Genomic DNA, 17252 nt, shown 5'->3' on the forward strand with positions numbered 1-17252 from the left:
TTTGCCAAGTGTGAAGATTATAGCTGGTGTGGCATCTTTCTGAATTTTGCAGGTTTGGTAAATCATGTCTTGTGAGTGAGCTCATCAACAAAACGTGGAAGCAGAATTGTCAGCAACTTTCCTCAACTCTTTCCGTGACTAACAGCCAAAAGCAACAAAGCTATTCATAAGAAAATTAACAAGTTACATGGACCTCTTGATATATGTAATCAATATGAAATATATTCTCAACGTCTTAAAAACATGACCTAGCCAAAACCAGCTTACACCTTGAATTTGTTTGGTGTTTGTTATCTCATGCAACATCTCACTTCAATTTTCTATTACAATTGACTCCACAGTGACAACATTTTCTTCCAACATCAATGTCCTTTCAGACAACAGATAATCTAAAAGAGACATCCTGCCATGATGCAATTCTTAAGTCCATTTCTTGAGTGTGGCACATGAACCAAAGTAGTCCTGATACGAAATGATTAGGAAAGAATACATCTTCAAAATATGTATTGTGTTCAAGCATTACAAACTCAATAAAAACACTTGATGGACACTTATTTTGCAGTTTCTGGAGTTTATTATGAAATACAAACCATGCAGCATAAACCAGAAATGCTAGAAATTTGTAACTCTCATATTTTAATACAAATACTTAAAAACTCATCTCTGTAAAATACATTTTTTGATTATCTTGTTCTATAATCATAACAAGAATCCACTTTTAAATGCATAAGCACTTAATATTCTTGAGGAGACATTTGTCCACTGGTCCAAATAAGATGTTGTAGGGCCTTCCTACCATATTTTCTGGTATTATACAAGCATTCTACCTTTGTCAGAATCTTACACATCAGGGTACTTCATGGTTATTTTGTTACTCTGTAACAACACAACCATAATCATTTCTCCTCTGCTATCCCTGCAATTCCAAGGCCATACCCTTATAAAACTGATGCTATTGACTTAAGGAACAAGTCTTACCAATGCCAGTTCAGGAAATATTCTTTTCTACTTAATGTAATAATTTAATTTTGTACCAAGCTGTACTTTACATTTGCCTTTGTCTCCAAATCATACTGTATTTCACTGTACTCTGTTTAAATGCAAGTACTATTTACCAGTAATAAAAATGACTTTGTTTACATAAACATTTTTAACAAACCACACAAGCATTTTATTTTGCATTCAATAAAATAAAAAGTTGCCATTATCATTTTTTGTCATGCCATATACTTACATCCAGTTCAAAAAAGAAATCTCGCTGCTTTGTTGCAATTTCGTAGTCTGCTCGGAGGGCTAAGTCATGAACTCGTGAGCATTCACCTAAGTCCATTCGCTGTGGTGATGGAGGGAGGAAGAGGGAAGAGAGAAAAAAAGTTAAATCAGCCTATATCAGTGCATCTTTGATTCCTTCAACATGTGAGGTTTACAATAGTATCTGAAATGGATCTTAAATATCATAGCTATACATTTAAAAAGGAAACAAATTATGTTAACTGAGTTTTAAATTTTAACATTTTTCACATATGCTTTTTAAAATACATATATTGTGCTCGATCCAAGCCACGTAAGTATTTGATTAGTAATATGGAAAATGCGATTTATAATCTGAACACATATTAATAGAAATGCATATATTTTTGACTGCTTCATATCAGATGCTCACAGCACATACTGCAAATTAACAAAACCACCCTAAATTTAAAATAAAATCTTCCCTAACACTATATATATATATATATATATATCATGAAATCTCCCGAACAATGAGGACTTGGGACTTGAAATTTGGCATGCAAGTTACCCTTGGCCCATAGGTGCTCGCTAAGAAACGGTTTTAAAAATTTCATGTTACAAGCACGAAACTTCTTATAGTTTTTTAGATCCATTTGTATGTTTGTCCGCTTTTCACGAGAGAACTACTTAACTGATTTAGATCTTTTTTTTCTGTAATTTGCTTGAACGTTCCATTGATTTTGTGACTTTCTCATCACGATAAGTATCATAGTATGCTTGGGGTACTAATTTATTAGTGCGAATCCGAGACAGAGGCTGTAGGCCGGGTGGAGGGTAAAGAGTGATGTCAGGAGTAGAGACCTGGGAGGGGTCCTCCTCACCAATACACGGGTGAAGCCGCATGGGATGGCTAGTAAACTAATAAGTTCTGTTCATTTTGCCATTTTAAAAAATCATATAGATGCAGAGTTGCAATATATGTATTCCCTGGAAAAGAACAAGAATTTCAAGAAAAGGCAGTTTGCAATTTTTGCCAAAAGCATGTGTCATGGATTCTGTTTTGTGGAAAAAAAAAAAATCGATGAAAAAGACAATAATGTCTCTAACTCTCAAGCTTTGGCTCCACTAATTGACTGGACTTGGAAACAACCAGGCTCAAGATTCAAACTCAGTCACCGAAGATGTGAGGCAACAGTATTTAAGCACTGTCCCACCATTCATCCAATTGCTACCACAACATAAAACATGAAAAAAACTGCAGTTACAAAGTTCCAACTGCAGGATTTCCCCAACCACTGAAACTAAAACCAATGTCACATTACATAACTTCTAATTGAGCAGTAGGAAAGTCTTGCTAACAGCTGACGCTAAATTCATAAATAGACCATGTCATTTTAAATGGTTGAATATCCATGACATGTCACATGTACCAACAGAGTGCCCACCTTCCAGAGCCCCTTTTAGTGACAGCAAATAGCCGTTGCTATATGAGTGGTTAACAGGTACTGTGAGTTCAGCTGCAATCTCTGCCTTTTTAATTATTCTTTTATTCCTTTCCATTTTATGTAAAGTACAGCACATCAAACAGGCAACCTTCTCTTACATTTAAGGAGTCCATAAAACCCATGTCCCTTACTCCTTGTTGCTATGTTATATAATTTTTTTTTTTCTGGACAAGTAGTCATTGGTTGTCGGCACTCATGCACACAGAGTTTGCTTCTATGACTAAAGACATAAATCAAAACTGTTTGATTTTATCGGAATGTGCTTGTGTAAGGGCAAGTTACATCACATGCTTCATGGGAGCATATGGCAGACTTCTTTCGACTTGATAAAATTATGCAAATGAATGCAACAACTGAATATCGCTGGAAAAGTTACATAATGTGACATGACCTTAATGGAAAGGCCACCCACTAATGTTGATCATCTGCCCAATAATCCACAGCCTTATCAAGCCCTAGGTACTGCAACATTCAATCTTGAAGCTAACTGAATCAGTTTATTAAATATCTGCAGATTTTTGTTTAAGTTGGCACACTGTAGCCATGCTTATTTACTTGATTACTTTCAGAAGCCTCCTGTTCTTTCTCTGAAATTCTGTATGTTGACTGGCTGCCAAAATGACCATCACCTTGCACTACTACACAAGCAGCTCAATATAGCACATGGAACTAGTGAAAAAGTGTGACAGCTCTAGAAACTGAGCAGTTGCTAAAATCTCACTACTCCAGTCCAAACTTTTAAAAACTAAAAAGCATATCCTTCATGAGTTGCCATTGTGTGTACCCATATTGTTGTTGAAGAACTCATTTTAAAGTAACCACCTGGATCCATTATACTAACACCTTTTAATAATTTTAAAAACTTCAATCATGTTACCATAAATTTGCTAACAACTGAAAAGGTAATATAATAGGTAATATAATAAATGTTTTGATCTCTCTTGCCCTACATGTACCTTTAGCACCTTTCCTTAGCATCCACATGTATCTAAAATTCTCTTGACTTGTGCTCCCTCCATCCAAAGTGTTCTTGTGAGGTCTGTTTATCAAACTCTATCATAATTGTTGAGACACCTTGTTCGCCTTTATACGATAGATAGATAGATCGATAGAAAGATATTTTATTAATCCCCAAGGGGAAATTCACATACTCCAGCTGCAGCATTCTGATAAAAACAATATTAATTAAATAACAATAAAAGCACAGTGTAGTGTTAACATCTACCCCAAAGGGGGGGGTGGATTTAAGAGCTGCATAGCGTAGGGGAAGAACGATCTCCTCAGTCTGTCATTGGAGCAGGACAGTGACATCAATCTGTTGCTGTAGCAGCTCCTATGTCTGGTGATGATACTGTTCATTGGATGTATTAGATTCTTCATGACTGACAGGAGCTTGTTCAGCGCCGGTCGCTCTGCTACAGATGTCAAACTGTCCAGCTCCGTGCGTAGAAGAGGGAGCTCGCCACAACCATCTGATAGAACATCTGCAGCATCTTATTGCAGATGTTGAAGGATGCCAGCCTTCTAAGGAAGTATAGTCGGCTCTGTCCTCTCTTGCACACAGCATCTCCATATTCCTCCAACACCTTTATTCCTCCTCATGTGCCTCACTCACGCTTGCTCTTCTGATCACGTCACCAAAGCCAAACTGACCAATCAGATTGCTCTGAGGGACAGGGCACACACACACTCACAGATCTTAAGAGTTTTATTATATACTAGATGTTGTGACGTTTATGTACTTGGTTATCACTTGAATAAATGCACAAAAACTAGTAATGAAGTTCTTTTACACCAAAAGCTCAAAATTTGTATTAAATTTTGCCCTGGACCAGATCCGGGAGGAGATCCCCCAGGACACCACCCGTCATCTCATTAGGAGCATGCCCCGACATTGTCAGCCATGCATACAAGCACGTGGGGGCCATACAAACTACTGAGTACAATTCTCAGTTGCTGCAATGAAATTTCAGCAAAATGGACTAGCCTGCCGTATCATTTTTTCAATTTGATTTTCGGGGTGTCATTGAATTGAGCACTCTGTAGGTTGATAATGTTAATTTCCATGAAAAAATGTGACATCCTTTTGTTCCTAACACATTACCCATTTCATATATATATTTATTATGTGTCTCTTTGCCCATTCTTCAATTGCAAATACTTAAACTAGTGAGATTTTTTTGTGTACATAAACAGGTTATGGTTTTGCCATAGCATTTATGCTGTTAAAAGAACTTTGCCTTAGCCTTTCCAAAACATAACATTTCCTTATCTTAATATTTTCTTTAGTAAATTTGATAGGAAATATTTAAAATCAATGTCAGGCTATTAGGTCTTCCACTGGTTACTTGAAATTGAATCAAAAGTGGATCCGACGTTAGCTTTTAGAAAATGTGGAATTACCTTTAATTTATAGTCTCCTTAATGATGATGGGTCATCCATATTTATGGAACAGGAAACAAGCCTCAAACCATGAAATTTCAAATTAACCAAGGCAGAAAGTAGGTCTAAAATTATTTTGTCAAATTCTAGATTTGTTTCAATTTTTTTTGTAGGTGGCCAAAAAACAATACAGTGATTTCTCTTACTATCCTAGTCTACCTTACATTGCTAAGCTGTGGACGTGGATATCTGTTTTGGCAAGAGAGATCTGGAAATCACTGGAACTATTCCTTTTACTCTATGAATTTATCTTGAAGGCTATGCACACCTTTTGATAGTACAATAAAACAATTATGACATTTTAATTACTACTTTAATAAGCAACATTAGGCTAATGAGTACTTTCAGTACTAACCAATGACACTTAATTACAGTGCAATGCACTAACCTTTATGGCTCAATTTCTTACCTCTATAAAGCTAGCCTCCTAAATTTTGTCTCAGCGATTGGTTCTGTGATTAGTTAACTCAGTACCCAATTATTTTCTTTAGTAAGTAAACTGATACACATTGTGGTTAACTTACTTTTTCATTAAGCTAATTCTTATATACTTACTGCTTTTTTCTATCAGGCATCAGTTCAGATACATTGTACAATATTCATAACTTGTTGAAACAAGCCATTTCGTTTTAAAAAGTAGAAACTTGCTTTAACTAAAAAGAAAAATTCAAAGGACAACAGTAGGTGCCCAAATATTCAACTAGTACTTTATGCACTGCAAAATGAATTCTAAAATGTGCTAAAAACTACTCAGATGACTATTCAAAGTGCTCTCACACATACCAAAATGTACATAAAACTTATTTAACTTTCCTAACCCAGAGAAAGTCAAGATATTCTTGGAACAAAAATATACTGAAACTACACTGAAAGCAAGGTTCATTTGTGGGAATGGTTAATTAAGAGAACTATATAAATTGGATTAACTTAGACTTTTGCTTATTAAAGTTCTGCATGAGACAATCCTATCATAAGATGGACTTAACTTGACACATTACCATATACACAATATTAACTATAGCTCAGTATGTATCCCAGCAGAAGCACAAGCCCAGAAGGTTGTACTGTGTAGTAGTGAATGCCCACCGTTCCAGAGAGAATGTCATGAGGGCAGCAGTTCAGTAGATGACTCTTACACACTCTGTCATCATCAAACTTGATCCTCTGGCGAGTGCTATCACCTGCAATACACACACAAAAGATCAAGCAAATTAGCATACTTGTGTCACATCGGATCTGGCATTTCAGGGCAACTTGGCAGTTGACTAGGACTATGCGGAGTTACTGCAGGCCTTAAGCTGCAATATTTGTTTTCTACAATTATACTTCAAACACAAATTTAGTACATGACAAACTAGAAAAATAGCTTAAACAGAGTAATAGATACATTTTGTTATGAATTTACATATATTACTTTCTTTACTGACTCTGTACAAAGTGAGTACATTTAAAGTTATGTTTTAACAATTATGTTTTCAAAGGTGTATATAATTAATTTAAACCTTCACAATACTTGCAAGCAAGATAAACAATATTTCATTAAATAATTCTGTCTTTGAAAAATTACTTAAATCATGAAAACTAAGCACATCATGTCAAAAGTTACCGTAGATATATATAAGTAGGTATTAAAATCTACGACAAGAAGAAGAAAAAAAGAAAAAAAAACAGAAGTTGCAGGTGACCTATTCACCTGTCAGGTCAACCCTCTTTAGCAAATCAAAGATGAAGTTCAGGTGAATTTGTTATATTATTAAAGTAATCTAGGGTTTTTCTTATGATTACTAGGGGGCTTCGCTCGCCAACCCCTTCCCCACCCTGCCAGCGCTACACGCCGTTGTGAAGAGGTGGGCTGAATGCACCCAACTGAGACACAGCCACTCCTCCGAAACCCCTCTTAAATGGTTATACAATGGGAAACAGAGTGTTTTTTTTTTAACCTCCTCTTTGCTCGATCAGCTGCTGGCTTGCTACTACTTCCATGTCGCATGATCTGCACTTTACTCGTCTACACGCCTGCCACCCTCCCAAACCCCCTGGGGCTACATGCTGTTGTGAAGAGAGGGGCTGAACGCACAAGGAGACTCGGACATTAAACAGTGATACAATGGAAAACAAATAAAAGTTTTTTGGGTTTTTTTTTACCTCCTCTTTGTTCGATCAGCTACTGGCTTGCTGCTGCTAACGTATCACATGATCTGCATTTGTGCGGCACTTTAAACATTTATCATGGGAAGTGACAGTGTCTCTCTTCCAAAGATCATAAATTAGGACTTTTGTACTTTGGGTACCATGGAGTCAACCTGGGCACCAATAATATTACATGCAGGATGATGCAGTTACTGCACTTTCCAGGACCAGGTGTTGAACATTTACTAGCATAAATAACCGAGTCTTTTTCCAGGAAATAATAGTTTAATTTATGAATATGAACTTTACATTTTTTTGCTTTTCTCTTTCTTAGTTGCTGGTTATACACTCAGACCAACAACACTGTATCTGTAACCAATGATATTAATAAAAAATATACAATTTTGAAGCTTCTCCAAAAGTCACCCAACAGTGTAGTATTTCCTCATAACACATATGCACACAAAAGACAGTAATTTGCGACACAGTTTACAGGTAACAGACAGGCAAAGCCCAACAAAACTTAACTGATCATCCAAGGAAGCTGAAGAAAATCTTACAGGCAAAATGAAAGTATCAATGCCATGTGCCTAAATGTTGGATGTTGATATAAATGATGATTTGCTAACTAAGGCTGTTGCTGGTATCTTACCTCTCTTTAAGTAATGAAAATAATAGTAATTAAAAGTAAGTAAGTAAGAAGTAGGTGACCTTTATTGTCATTCATACCATACAACAGTACAACAACGGATGCATAGCTGAATGAAATTGCATTTCTCCAGACTCAATGTGCAGACATAAAAAAACAAGTGCATAAAAGACAAGCGCACGCAAGTCAACATAAAGACATTACAAACATTTCACTTCTTGCACAGAAAGTAGGTAACACAGCACAAGGCAGCACAGTACAAACAATAACTATAAAAGATATATTTAAATGTAAGCCAGTCAGTGGGTGAAATATAATATGAAAGAAAATATTGCACATTGTAAAGAGTTTGAGTGTGTTCTGGCTATTCATTCAGGAGCATAAGAAATGTTAGTAGTAAGATAGGAGAAATTTTTGTTTACCAGAGTTGCTGTATAAAATGTAACACAGTGGAGCAGTATGCACCATCTTCAATAGCAGATCATTACTTTTACTCCACAATGAAGCTCTAAGTTCTGGTGCAATATGTGCACAAAACTCTCCGTTGATGTAAATGTCTATGGTATATAAAGGCTGAGATGATTTACTTTCAGTTAATCAGTGTCAATTAATCTTGAAGCAGTATTCAGTAACACAATTTCTTTGGAAGGGATATGAATAAAACCCATTATTCATTTAGCCAATCTGAAGGTGAAAAACATTTACAAGAAAAAGAAACAAAAAATAAGAAATACTACTCCTTCATCCATTCCCTCCAAATCACAATGCTCTTCACAGACAAAACAATACAGCCTATAGAGCATCAACAAATAATTCGACAAGGAAGCTATAAGTCAAATTTGCACAACTGAATCAAATCAAATTGTATAAAAACGTAACCTCTGAGACACCCAGGTAATAATGGGGGTTATTGAACCTTTCACTCTTATGATGTACACAATGAAAAATAATAAATCCTCTGCTGACACTTTTAATATCAGAAGCATAGAAGAAACAGTGAGGAAATGGTAATGTGTAATATGGGCACACTAAGGAAAGTGTTGGAGCTTTCTCAGACACAAGGTAGAATATGGCGAGTACAATGAGCCAAGTTTGTCAAAGATAACAGCGTTGATGTCAGTGAGCACTTGGTGCTTTAACCATTGTAAGCACTAACAGTGATGCTTGCAGCCAAGTTGCTTTTTCTGCTTATGTGTGTGCTGGTAGGCTGACAATGTGGAGACTGGTATGTTGTTCATCCTTGGCACTTTAGAACAATATCAGTGAGAAAAGGGCACTTGAATATAGCTTTACAATTCAAAGAAAACCACATTTAAAAAAGTGATTCTGTTTCAATAGCTTAATTTAGTGTTTTGGAAAATGTTTCTCCTTACTTACAGTTCCTCAACTTTTGTGTATACACTTTTAATGAGACTGTAAGGTTTCATTCCTAAATTAAATAAAGAAATCTTGCACTTGGGACCATATATTCAATCTCCAGCAGATTACCGGTGGAATGATAAATATTTGTAGACATAAGAAATGAAATAATTTGTGAAGTCTCTCTGTCATGCAAGCACACATTCAAGCTGCACAATGCAAACCACGTGACCTTCCAATGAGCTAATTTTGAGCTACTGTTATTTGACAGGAAGTTCCAAATTCCATGTGAATGTCTAAAACACTTTTATATAAGAACATAAGAAATTTGACTAACGAGTGGAGACCATTCAGTCCATCAAGCCCGTATGTTTCACTAATGGCTAAGCAGTCCCAATATCTCATCCAGATTTTTCTTAAACATTGCCAAGGTTTCTGCTTCAGCTACACGTCTTTGTAGTTTGTTCCAGGGTCTCCCAACTCTTTGTGTACAGAAGTGCTTCCTGGCCACAGTGTTACATTTCCACTGATGTCCTCGAGTGCATAATTCATCATTAAGCTGAAAGAATGTTGCTAGATCTACTTTATCAATGCCTTTTAGGATTTTAAATACCTTGATTAGGTCCCCATGCAGTCTCCTCTGCTTGGCCCTAAACAGGTTTAATTTCCCAAGTCTGTCAGAGTAGGGCATATCCTTAAGACCTGGAATGCTCTTAGTCACTCAAGTCCTGGTTTCCACTTGCCTGTTCTCTAAATGCTTATTATATTTATTGAAGTTAATATTCCTTTTGTTTTTATCTACTTATTAATTATAAAACGCAGCATTCTGATAAATTATCATTCAACATGTTTTAAGAACAGAACTATCCAAACACACACCAATAGATTCAGTAATAGTTTATATCTACAGGTCACAAACAGACATGCACAAAAATAAATACTGCACATTTTCTTGTGTGTTTGCTTACAGTATGTAATTTAAAAGTCCCATTTTTGAGCATCTTTTTGTTGGTATTATATCATTGTCTCCAAAGTAGACATAAGTTAAGAATTTCATTGTACATGTGAAATGACAATAAATATGAACTGCAGCAAAACACATACCAGGGAGCTCTCCAATACTATTAAATACAGCAACAGAGAATGAGTATTCATCCTCCAAACATTATCTCTATTACAGCTCAATTGATCATTAAAGGAAGGTGCCATTGCCCTTGTAAATATGAATGACAGTACACTCCTTTCACTATAGTTCTACTCAATTTTTCGCCTAGGGGATATCTATTGATGTTACACTTTCCTTTTGTGCACTCATAAAACTTTTGATCATTCACAAAGTGTATTTCATCTTGTCACGGTTTCTGTTGCTTATTACCACATGTGCTTCTAAAAGAGCAAATATGAGATGTAAACACATAAATATGTTTCATAAAATGGCTAGTCAAGTACTGCTATCCTCTTATCTAGAAAATCTATTTCTACACTTATGTAAATGTCAAGGGCGGCACGGTGGCGCAGTGGTAGCGCTGCTGCCTCGCAGTTAGGAGACCCGGGTTCGCTTCCTGGGTCCTCCCTGCGTGGAGCTTGCATGTTCTCCCCGTGTCTGCATGGGTTTCCTGCGGGTACTCCAGTTTCCTCCCACAGTCCAAAGACATGCAGGTTAGGTGGATTGGCGGTACTCAATTGACCCTAGTGTGTGCTTGGTGTGTGGGGTTGTGTGTCCTGCGGTGGGTTGGCGCCCTGCCCGGGATTGGTTCCTGCCTTGCGCCCTGTGTTGCCTGGGATTGGCTCCAGCAGACCCCCCGTGACCCTGTGTTCGGATTCAACGGGTTGGAAAGTGGATGGATGTAAATGTCAAAGTACTATTGATCACACAACTTTACTGTAGAAGTTTAAACCTGTTCTAGACTTTAAAGTAGCTGTTTCCAATAAAGGCAAACGTCTGAAGCTGTCTTTTATTTCAGTCTTGTGTTAAAATATGGAGTTTAACAGAGTCCTGCTATGAGACAGATATTTTCTATGAAGATTTAACAGTTTACATCAATGCAGTACTTATCTGTTCAAAAGATGGTTATTTTATAAAAGGCAAGACAAAATTAATGATGCTAAGATTTAAAAAAATCATTAGAAACTTCTGCATATCTGGATTCAGATTTTTTTTTTTTTTTACACCTTAACACTAGGTTCCTACGTTTTTTAAAAAAAAAGTGGTACTCTTCACACAACTTTGTTTTATCAGCTTATTCTGCTATCGAAATGCATTGACTTTCCTAATCTGTAAGATCTCAGAAGTAAGGCTTTTCTAAAAGAGCAGAAAAAAATACCTGCTTTGAGCGATAGATACAAAGGATTATGCACTCACTCATGGCCAAAGGCTACAGATACATACAACTCAAACAGATCAACAAACTGCAATAAACTCTGGCACTCTTGCTGCAAATTTGGAATGACAGAACATTTTGAAGAAGACATTTTCAGATTGCTAGATTATTTTTATGACCCATAGAAATCAATTTTGACTCAGAAGTTGAGGAAAAAAAAACATACTGTAGATTCTGAGAGTTGTGCATACTCCACTAACATCTCTGCCAAATACTACAGGAAATACAGACTGTGATCTAACTGACAGACACTTTTATTCAAGTAATCGGACTAAACAAGATGTTCCTGAACTCATTGTAAATGTATACAACCATCCATATTCATTATTAGTCTTGTGTTTTCTGTGAGAAGGCCTAACAGCTACAACAATGTTCAGAGTACTATTTACAATACTAACAGTACATGGGCAATTGATTTTCTACTTTGTTCAGACTGTTCTTTTCTCGAGGTTAAATCTTCAGGCCTCAGAACATTTCAAAAAATGAACACCTCAAGACAACTACACTATTGCTCCAAAATAGATTTAAACTAAAAAAGAAATCTCAATGTGTAAATGCAACACAGAAATAATACTTTCTAACACACAGCTTACATAAAACAATAAAATGTTTAATAGCATGAGGTTTCACCTGGTTTATACCTCATTCCAGGTGCTATCAAAAGGTTGGCAAAAAGGTGTTTAAAATCTAAGGTAAAACACTAGCATAAATAGGGCTAAGCATAAGCATTACTTTACTTTTGTATATTTTTTCTTGAGAAATGAAATGGTCTATGATTGTATACAATGAAAGAGGCTTAAAGATAGCCTGCTCAAAAAATTAAAGGAACCCTTTTTAATCCGAGTATAGCATCAAGTCTATTAAACGTCTGGGCTATTGATCTGGTTAGTTAAGTAGCAGAGGGGGTTGTTAATCAGTTTCAGCTGCTTTGGTGTTAATGAAATTATCAACAGGTGCACTAGAGGGGCAACAATGAGATGACCCCCAAAACAGGAATGGTTTAACAGGTGGAGGCTACTGACACTTTTCCCTCCTCATCTGTTGTTTCACTAGTTTTGCATTTGGCTACGGTCAGGGTCACTACTGGTAGCATGAGGTGATACCTGGACCCTACAGAGGTTGCGCAGGTAGTCCAACTTTCTCCAGGATGGCACATCAATACATGCAGTGCTTCCTGAGTTCTTCCTGGTGTACGACAATGCCCAGCCTCATGTGGCTAGAGTGTGCAGGCAGTTCCTGGAGGATGAAGGAATTGATACCATTGACTGGCCCCCACGCTGGCCTGACCTAAATCCAATAGAACACCTCCAGGACATTATGTTTCGGTCCATCCGACACTGCCAGATACTTCAGACCGTCCAGGAGCTCAGTGATGTCCTGGTCCAGATCTGGGAGGAGATCCCCCAGGACACCATTCATCGTCTCATTAGGACCACATCCCAACATTGTCAGGCATGCATACAAGCACAAGTGGGCTATACAAACTACTGAGTATGATTCTGAGTTGTTGCAATGAAATTGTGGCAACATGGACTAGCATGCCACATCATTTTTTCACTTTGATTTTCAGGGTCTCTGAATTCAGCCCTCTGTACATTGAAAATTTTAATTTCCATCAAACGATGTAGCATCCTTTCGTTCCTAACACATTACCCAGTCCATATCAGTAGAGATATCCCGCAGGATTTTTTTCCCCATTGAGATATGATGTATTTTCAAAGTGTTTAATATTTTTTCAGCAGTTTATAATGAACATCACTTTAATGAGTTTTACAAGTACTAGACAGAGCCACTGGGTTTGTTTTATGTTATTTTATATCAGTGTTGCACAGTATGGTGAAGTGACTTAATCAGTGGCACATGGTGAGTCAGAGGCATGGGACGAAAAGTGCAACTTTTTGGTTTAAAATTGCACTTCTCAGCTTCTTGATGAACTTGTCTATATAAATGTACTTCTAGGCATTGCTCTGAGAGAAACTCTGTCACTGCTAGATGTTTCAGCTTTTAACCTATATAGCTTACTTTCCATTTGTTTATGAAACTTCATCCAGATAAGATTTCACTTTGCTTCAGTTATGGAGTAGTTGCACAAGTCCACTTAGGCAAACAAAGCCTCACTAGACCATGAAAGACAACTGACATTCGCTTCTTAAAGGCATGGTGGCAAAGCTGCTTTTATAACATCATTTAAGTCACGTGGCTTTATTTTCATACCATACATTCACAGTATTGCAGGAAACTGATTTTTTAAGTGATATGTTTGTCTCAAATTGCTAAGATTCTGTATGTGCATGGAAAAGGACAATTACTTTGACAAATAATAAAGGTAAATTTGCCTTTCTGAAACTGACCTAAACAAAAATAAATGACTATAAGTACTCTTCAAACGAATACACTTGGTTACATTTTTTAACACATTGAGAAGTTACTTATATTGCTTTTTTTGAATTAATTCTCAGAGAAACAAACACAAGGTGAAAGAAAATAATGTGAAAAATACCAATAAATCAAACACCTACTCTCTGACTGACTAAATCAAAAATTAAATTATATTTTCAGCCAAAGCTCACTGCAGGCTTTGGAATCTACACCACTTGGTTTTGAAACATATTTACAGTCTGTTTTTTCAACCTGCTATGTCACAAACATATATAGCTGGCATTTTGGTAATGAATAAATTAATGTACAAGTATATGAAAATATTCAATATTCCAAAATTAGCAAAGTATACTGCTGGGATCATTCAGATAGAAAAGAAATGTCAGGAATGCCTCTACTACGCTTATTTTCAAGCACATACTGTACCATAGTAATTAAAGGTCAAGGTCTGTATAGTGAAGTGAGGACACAACAATTTAACATGTAAACCAGCAAGTCAGGTAACAAAATATAATCAATTAGGAACTGGATCGGTACGGCTATGTTACAAAAAAGATTTAACACTTAGAACAAGAATGTTGTTCGGGAGAAAGACGGAAGCAATGTCAGATGCGGTTTCACTACATGACTATTTAAAACTGTTCACAGCGGTTAATTAGCTTTATTACACTGAACAATGATCCTGCAAATCTGTTACAGCAGCTCCTGCAGCATTTGTTTTTACCATATGGACCAGTTAATCGTGTGGCGCAACAACGAGTTGATGTATGTAAATGTTTCTTTCACCTAAGAATTTCTCTAGTTCAGAAAAATGTGTAGTAAAGTAACACAACCGTGAATTCCATGTAAAAAAATAGTAAACGACTTAAAAATAGCACTGACGAACAAGTGTCCGTCTTCTCGCTTAAAGATGTATAGCAATGCCGCGCACAGCTCGTAACTACTACGCCAACACTCGCAGTATCACTGGCATATCTCGAAGCCCGTCAAGGCTCAGCCATTTCTCATTGGATAAAAGTGTTCCAACCAATAAAGCACACAGCGAATCAATAGACAGTAACACAGCACCGTGGCCATTCTCAGCTAAACCATTCGAAAAAGGAGGGGGGACTCGCACCTTGACTGAAAGTACACGTATCCGCTACTATTTACGTGACTTTTAATGGCAAGGCACACACGTAATAAGCGCCACAGTCAAGTGTAAACATGTAATTATTGTAAAACCGCTTTTACTCACCGTCTCTCGCAGTTCCCATCAATTGGTCGAGCATGGCTCGCATTTGCGCTTGAGCCGACATACTCGAAATATGTTTTTCTTTATATATACCTGTATCAGTGCACGATACAACAAAAATAAAGTGTCAAGAAAAACAATAAAGCGTGTTGGAAACTTTACACCGCACGTTAAACCATCTGCTGGGTCAACACTACCAGATACACATTTATCTTATGATTCTGTTATTTTTACAAATACATTTAAAGCAATCGTTTCGTCTCCCCGGAGTTTGTCTTTCCAGAGGAAGTGTTCCGCATCCTCGCGCGCTCAGACGTCGTCACACCGTTAACGGCATCCGCTCGCGACAGGCACGGGGCGGGCTAAACCACTTTGATAAAGAGAAGGTCGGGGCAAACAAATGTTGCACATATACATAAACTGGTGCATCATCTTTTCTTCAGTTTTCGTTATGTTCTCTGAAACCTCTGTGCCGCAGAAAAAAAATGCCATAGTTTATTACCTAGCCTACTGTAAACCAACGCCACTGTTGATATTGCAACAGTAGCACCCGTTGTGGTGTTTATATTTTACATTTTGAAAGTTGGTCTTTCCCTGAGGCTCTGAAGTTGAAACAGATATACTGTATAGATTTCCGAAGGGAGAAAGCAATTTTTTTACAGAAGCTCAAGAAATATTAGATTAGAATCAACTTCATTGTTATTGAACAGAGTACACGTACCGTGTCAACGAAATACAGTTCTGCATCTAACCAATAGTCCAAATAGAAGTTAATTGCAAGTTATCAGACACATATAAATCTATACAGTATACAGCAATGAGAGATTATGCAGACAACAGTAAGTCAAGAGTATATACAGATTATAAGTGAAATATAGAATGTAGTATGGACAATATGAATAGAATAGAATACAACAGAACCCCAACAGCCATGAGGTAGTGATAGTCCAGATAGAATACAGTATGGACAAATAAATAAATTGAATAAAATATGTACAGTAAAGTATAGAAAACAGTTCAAATAATAGAAACAGTAATGTACAGACAGTTTTATGGGTACAACAGGACCCCAATAGCTGTGAGGTAGTGATAGTCCAAGACTATACTGCAGTTTTCACCACCTGCTGTAGAGACTTCTGGTATAAGAGCAAATGTACTTGATGGTTCAGTGGTAACAAACAACATTAACATCCTCCCTCATACACACACAAGAATTGCAAGAAAAAGTAAACTGACTTGTCTAATCAGCACTCACTGCGAGGCATTATAACCATGTATTGTCATAGGTATTAAGGAATCCAAGTAGCATTTCTCGACACACTTCCCTTAAATTGAACACACTAAACCAGTCCAGAGAGACATCAGGGTGTGGCATGAGGGGCACATCTCAGCACCTCAGGGCTGTTTTGAGTGCATAGACTGGTCAATTTTTTAGAGAGGCTGCTACTCATGAGAGCTGCATTAACGTGGAGGAGTACACAATAGTTGTGACTTAGCTATATTAGCAAATGCACTGAGGGCATGACTGTCTCCAAGAGGGTGACTGCAAGAGCCAACCAGAAACCCTGAATACCTGCAGAGGTCTGGAGGACGCTGAAAGCCTGGGATGCTGCCTTCAGATCTGGAGATAAGACTTTCCTCAAAACTGCATGAGCTAAACTGGCTAGGGCAATCAAGAAATCAGCAATCAGCATGTGAAAGGGATATTCACAGGTCATCACAGACCAAACCGGTGCCTTCTGTCTGTGACAGTAATGCTTCCCTCCCTGACAACATAATTGCCTTCTATGCATGGTTTGATGCACTCAACAGTGAGCTCACAAGGAAATCCACCCCCCTCCCAGATGGTCAGGTAATCTGTCTGACTATGGCCACTGTAAGGCAAACACTCTCCACAGTAAACCCACGCAAAGCTCTTGGTCATGACAACGTATGTGGA

At 37.2% G+C, this 17252-nt stretch overlaps 1 protein-coding gene across 1 annotated transcript in view; it reads right to left on the bottom strand.

Annotated features, from left to right (window-relative positions):
* LOC120537061 (putative RNA-binding protein Luc7-like 2) overlaps positions 1-15642 on the bottom strand; it is a 51418-nt gene extending 35776 nt beyond the window's left edge. The window contains exons 1-3 of the mRNA XM_039765677.1: positions 15317-15642; positions 6268-6362; positions 1235-1333 (exon numbers count right to left, since the gene is read on the bottom strand). Coding sequence (XP_039621611.1) covers positions 1235-1333; positions 6268-6362; positions 15317-15377 — 255 coding nt within the window. The 5' untranslated portion in view covers positions 15378-15642. The remainder of the gene's footprint in view (positions 1-1234; positions 1334-6267; positions 6363-15316) is intronic.
* Between the last annotated feature and the right edge of the window lie 1610 nt (positions 15643-17252).

This window comes from Polypterus senegalus, chromosome 10 (genome assembly GCF_016835505.1).
Source record: "Polypterus senegalus isolate Bchr_013 chromosome 10, ASM1683550v1, whole genome shotgun sequence".
Taxonomy (NCBI): Eukaryota; Metazoa; Chordata; class Cladistia; order Polypteriformes; family Polypteridae; genus Polypterus; species Polypterus senegalus.